The sequence below is a fragment of the Pongo pygmaeus genome, chromosome 1, assembly GCF_028885625.2.
Source record: "Pongo pygmaeus isolate AG05252 chromosome 1, NHGRI_mPonPyg2-v2.0_pri, whole genome shotgun sequence".
Lineage (NCBI taxonomy): Eukaryota > Metazoa > Chordata > Mammalia > Primates > Hominidae > Pongo > Pongo pygmaeus.
In genome coordinates, this window is record NC_072373.2 from 33,416,501 (window position 1) to 33,422,500 (window position 6,000).

General features: G+C 35.1%; 1 protein-coding gene across 1 annotated transcript in view; it reads left to right on the top strand.

Moving 5' to 3' along the window:
* Window positions 1–6,000, top strand: part of USH2A (usherin) — a 793,063-nt gene that overhangs the window by 440,952 nt on the left and 346,111 nt on the right. Inside the window, exon 35 of the mRNA XM_054484303.2 lies at window positions 2,596–2,747. Within this exon, the coding sequence (XP_054340278.1) occupies window positions 2,596–2,747 (152 nt within the window). The remainder of the gene's footprint in view (window positions 1–2,595; window positions 2,748–6,000) is intronic.

Here is a 6,000-nt window from a genome sequence, read left to right on the forward strand (position 1 = left end):
CAAAAATGGTTAAGATTTTTAGAGTTCATACTTAAGGGGATGAGATTTAGTTACAATGAAAATTAACTTCTATAAAATATCTCATTTCCCAATATGTCAGATAAATGAGATATTATGCACATAATCCTAACATAAAAGACATTCTCTGTTCCCCAATTATGTAAGAAAAGGGAACTATTGATTTAGGTACTTTCTATCTCAGTTAAAAAGCAGGTCAAATAGATAGCATTTCAAGGGTCTTATGGTTTCTTTAAGAGCTTCTGTAACATACTATTTGTACATGAGATTTTTTTAGGATCAACTGACTGCTTCACAGAGAGCCTGGCACATAAGAATTTTTTGGTCATTGTTATTACCTGATTATATCTTTTTTCCCTTTAAATTTTCTATGTATTATAGGTAGGTGGTGTTTTCACTATGTGTCTTTCACTTCTTAGCTTTAACTCATTTGTGTCTTTGTGTGTCAAGTATCACATAGAATTAAATCAAATACCTTCTATAGGTATTCATAAAGTTACCATAGATGGTCACACCAGAAATAAAGCAAAACAGATACTGGAAGCCACATCTTTTTGTGTGTTTAGAGCTATAAGTGATACCTGAGAGTAAAATAAAGACTCTTTCCCAAAAATATGGAAATAAGGGAAATGGACTTATCAGAATGATAAACTATACAAGGTTATCTTCTTAAAGGAAAATGAATCACAGCAGTAGCTTTTTAAAAGTATTAACTCATTTAATAAAAAATGCTTTAATCCTAAGAGAATGTATTGACCTAGATCTGATTGGTATAAGAGAAAACATTTCAGATATTCAAAACAGAGGGTATTTTATACAAGTAGGTTGCTCTCGAGGTGTTGTAAAGAAGGGCTGAAAGAACAAAAGGGAAAGGTGGCAGGTACTGGATGGAAGAAAAGGATGATTGACAGGAGCTGTTGCTTACTGCTACACTTGCCGATTTGACATTTGAACCATTATGGGACGCTGCCCCAACCAGAGCTGAAATGCCAACAACATTCCACTACTGAAGAGGCAGAAAATGCAGAAGAGATTCTTCTTCTGTCTGGAATGCTTGAGGCTGCAGGTGCTTTGTCCCCTGCTGACACAGCAGCTGTCAGCAAAGGCCTCAGCTCTTGAAGCTAGAAGCTGGACGTTTTCTTTCTTCCTGGTTCTGTCCTCCTCGCAGTGCCTCCCACTGGCAAAACCTAATAGAAGGCCAACAAGCAAGAGAGTTGGAAATGTAGTTTGTAGTTTGTAGGTTCAGCCGTACAGAACAGGCTATAGAAGCGTGGATGTGTAGCTGGGGCGGACATCAGATGTATCACCTTCTTAGCTACTCGGCATTCACACACACCCTTGTACTTTTCACTACCTTTCATTACCAATAGCAATCACTCTATGCTTCCAATGAACATGATACTACTATGCTTTGTACAAATGACGGTGCCCTCACCTCCCTCATCACATTCTTATCTGGGTGATGTTAATTCCCCTTTTAGTTCAGGCACAACCCACCTGGATATTCTTCAACATAAAAAAACTAAACTATAAATTAATACCCACTAACCCTATTTACATGAATCAATGGGGAAAGGAGGAAGGAAAATTGGTTACAATATACAAATCTCCGTGTAATAAGCAGAAATAAAATATGATAGCATTTATAATTCTTGTTTATATGATTAGTTGTTAGACCATAGCTGATATTTACAACTTCTTCTCTTTGCCCTCAGCTGGTAGTTCATTTGTTTGTAGTTCTTTTATTTTTATTTTTTGTAGAGATAGGGTCTCTCTATGTTGCCCAGGCTGGTCTTGAACTTTGGGGCTCAAATGGTCCTTCTGCTTTGGCCTCCCAAAGTGTTGGGATTACAGGTGTGAGTCACCACACCCAGCTTATTTGGAATTTTTTACTTAGTGAGGCCACTGGATCTTCATTACTAAGGGGGTCTATGTCCTTCATGTTCTATCTTGATTGGGTTGCTGCAGATTTTCAATGCTTATATGATTGGACCTTGTCATATAAAGAGATGCCCTTTTGAATGTCCTGACTGACAACGTGCAGTAGGAAGCCAGTTTCTCCTCCAATATGATACCTTTTTTCTTTGCCTGTTATAGGAATGCTATGAAGAGAGGGTTAAAAAGAAGCCAATGTGTACCGGGTGCTTAGAACAGTGCCTGATACATTATGAGTCATATAGAATGCATTAACAAATAAGGTCGATTTACTTCTGGGGCATATCTGTTAAGAATATCTTTTTTTAGAAAGCAATACAAATTATAAGTATGCTTCACTTATTAATTTTTGATCTGGAACACACATGACAACAGTTAACAGGATGCAATAGAAAGATTCTCATGCTGGAACTGTTGGGTTCTATTTCTGTCTCTGTATTAATTAGCTTTACAATTTGATATTCAAGGGTAACATCTATTTTATCCTTTGGTAAGAGACAGAGTTTAGACAAGGAGAAATACCAGAGTCTGTGATTTAATGATTCCATGAAACCAGAAATCACATCAAGAGTGCTTGCTTTCTTAAGACCTTCTTTGCTATTGTCTAGTAGTCATACTGAAAGGCAATTATTATCTTCCCAGGTGTTATCACGAGTTATGGATTATATCTAGATGGTATATTAATCCACAATTCCTCAGAACTCAGCTGTCGTGCTTATGGATTTGCTCCTTGGAGTTTACATTCCTTCAGAGTCCAAGCATGCACGGCCAAAGGTTGTGCTCTGGGCCCACTGGTGAGTATCTAAATTTACATTCCAGGAATGTGTTAAATGTCAGATGACACTGAATATTAAGGAAGAAGTAAGCGGCGGTGACTCACCCTCTGCACAGCTAGCCTTTCGAGCAGGATGGGAGATTTTTCTTTTTATAAAAGTTCATTTAAGAGTTACTAAGATTTTATATTCGACATAAATTTCAAGACTGAACATAGGTCCAGTGAAGGGCAGAGTCTACATTTTATTGAAAGAAAGATAAGTTGGCTAGTGTAGTAGGCAAACATGAAATTTTTCCTAATTTAGTGACATATTGAAGGTGGATGTTTTTCTTTCTAATCATGGGCTCAACATCTAAGTAAGTTTAAGATTAAAAAGTGAAAATAATTGAAAGTCCATAAGTGCCACAATATGGCAACACTGCTCCCCAACAAGTAGTTAATCAATTAAAAGGTTGAGTTTACCTCATCTATTAGGATAAAATAGTTTTATGTGATACAGCTTCATAAGAATGGTATTTAAAATTACATTAGTATCAGCTTTTGGTATTCATATTTCAGAAATCTATATCTGAAATGTATATCTATATTTCATTAGCAGTTAACAGCTTGACAAGATTATACTTTCTATTCCTAATGTAATTTTTAAAACCCAATTAAGGGCACATAATTATCATAAACTAGCAGGACAGTCTTCAGTTTCAAAACATCATATTACACTTTTGTGCATTTTTCTTGATTAATTAGATTTTGCTTCTTTAGATGGAAATGCTCATTACTCTTAGGTATTTTTTGGCAATGTTTGCTAATGCCCTATCATTTTAGTGCATGCTATCTTCACTGAAGAGTGTATTATATAAATATTACCTTGGAAAGAAGCTCTATGTTTTAATTTCTGCTTCCTTATTTTTGATCACACCTCTCATTTTGTTTCAGAGATTGGTTGCTTTCCAAGCAGCTAACACCATCCATCGGCGGAGCTGAGCTGTAGTCTTTATTGCCATTAAGCATTTTATAGCCCAGACCCCTCTGATGGATACTTACCCTTAAATGCAGGAATGGCAATAGGCCAGCTTTTCTTCTCCATTCAAAAAAAAAAAGAAAAAGAAACAAAAGAACATGTCACATGAGACTGAAATTTACACTTTTTCAAAATGTAAGCTGCAAATGGTAGTTCTGGCTACAAAATTGGCTCAGCGGTGTCTCCTGATGTTCTGGCAACTTTAAATAAGGGGGACCTGTGTTATCGACCTGCATCCTGCACAGATAGTAGCTACGTTAACCTTAAGAAATCAAATGCCACAAAGCTCTGATAGGAAGGGGGGAAATAGAATTGAGTTGTAAAACCTAGTCTGCCACGGCTTCATACATTCCAGACTCAATCCTGACTTACAGCACAGAGTTTTTTTCTCCCTTGGTACTTTTCTTTATCCTCTACTCAGTATGCAAACGCTTTTCCCTAGTCAATGATCCATCTCTAATCACTGGGATTGAACAACAATGTCTTTATTTAGAACAAGTCAACTATATGCTACCAAGAAGTTAAAGCCCATGGTCTTCAACTGGTTTGCAAAATATTTTTGTGCCCATTAAGTGATTACATATCTGAGTATTCTAAATAGCCCTGGATAGCTAGCACAATCATGAAGGATATTACAGATTCAGCTTCTTTTTGTTGATGATTCTTTTTAATTTCTTTTTAATTTCTTATTGACTTAAGAAATCTATGAATCAATCTTAAAAGGCAGAGTTTTCTATCATTAAATTATAATGTGATACTCAACAAAATTCAGTCAAATGTGGCAATGGTGTATAACGGTTTCTTAAGATATTCATCTAAATAGAGCCCAATGCTATGACATTTTAAATAAAAAATTTCATTGAAACTGAAAATATATCATTTCTATTTTTAAATATTTTGCTGGCAGAAATCAGAATAAATTTTGAAAGAGTTCAATTTTTTTGTTCATCTAACAGTTCTTAATGATAATTCTTGTTCTTTAGATTATCCACGCATGCAGGGAAATACTATTCAATGTTTTCTATGAGGAATATGCTTCACAGTCCCAAATGTGATATGGTTCATCCTCCAAATTGCAAATTGCTCATATAATAAAAAATATGAATTTGATGGAGTATGTTTAAAAATAAAAAGACATACAGAAGTTTCATATTCTTACCACTTGAATGTAGCATTAGCTCAATTTTGTTTTTCTAATCTGACCAGTTTGTTAGCTATTATTTATGGTTCAGAAGGAGTTGCCCTGTACCTATCTGGAAAAAACAAAAACAAATAAACAGCAACAACAACAACAAAACACAGTGATTCCCCTGTGATTTGTTCAGTTCTTACTCATCCAAATAATGTATTTGACTCTTATGGAAATTCCAATATAGAAAACAATTGACAATGCCTTTGAACCTAATTTTTAGATGCTAATGTGCATTGTCAAATTAAATTCAATGAATTCGGGTGTTACAAATTTTGAAATAACGTAAAAATTCACAGAATGCAGCAGAAACTTTTTAAATGCTTTCCTTGCTTTCAACTGTATTAGAGCAAAACCGTTCACATTGGGCAATATTCTTTAATAAAATACAATAATGTTTTCCATAAGAAAATCACTTTGCTTTCTTCCTCCCCACTTAGCCAATGTTACATAACACTAGTGGAGTCTAAGATTGAGAATTTTATGACTGTGTCTTGTATTGGAACATTCATTGGATTGATTTTCCAGGGACTCTCTTAAGGATGATGTGCGAGACTATAGGTCATTGCTGTGTGATATGGCTAAAAAGTTGTCTTGGTTCCTTAGTGATTTCATACTTATACAGATAAATACACCTGGATAAATACACATGTACAAACACATTCACCCTTTCATGTGTTTTTGTTGTTGTTGTTGTTTTTGTTTTTTTTTTTTTGCAAAGAAGCAAGTAAGTGTGTTATTTAAGACATCTAAATCTTAATGGCAATATATAATATAGTCAAGCAAATGCTATAGGGGAAGTCTGCCTTAAACCTGCTTAAACCCCTTAAATCCCTATACCCCCTGAGGAGATATACTTATTCTACAAAGCCTCAGATTTCTCAACTATTACAAAGAGAAATAATGTCTACTTTAAGAGAGTTGGTGTAAAAAATTAAATAAAATATCATTTACACAAATTTCTGGTACATTGCAAGGGTTTTATTAAGAATAACAGTTTATGGCCAGGCGTGGTGGCTCATGACTGTAATCCCAGCATGTTGGGAGGCCAAAGCAGGCAGATCA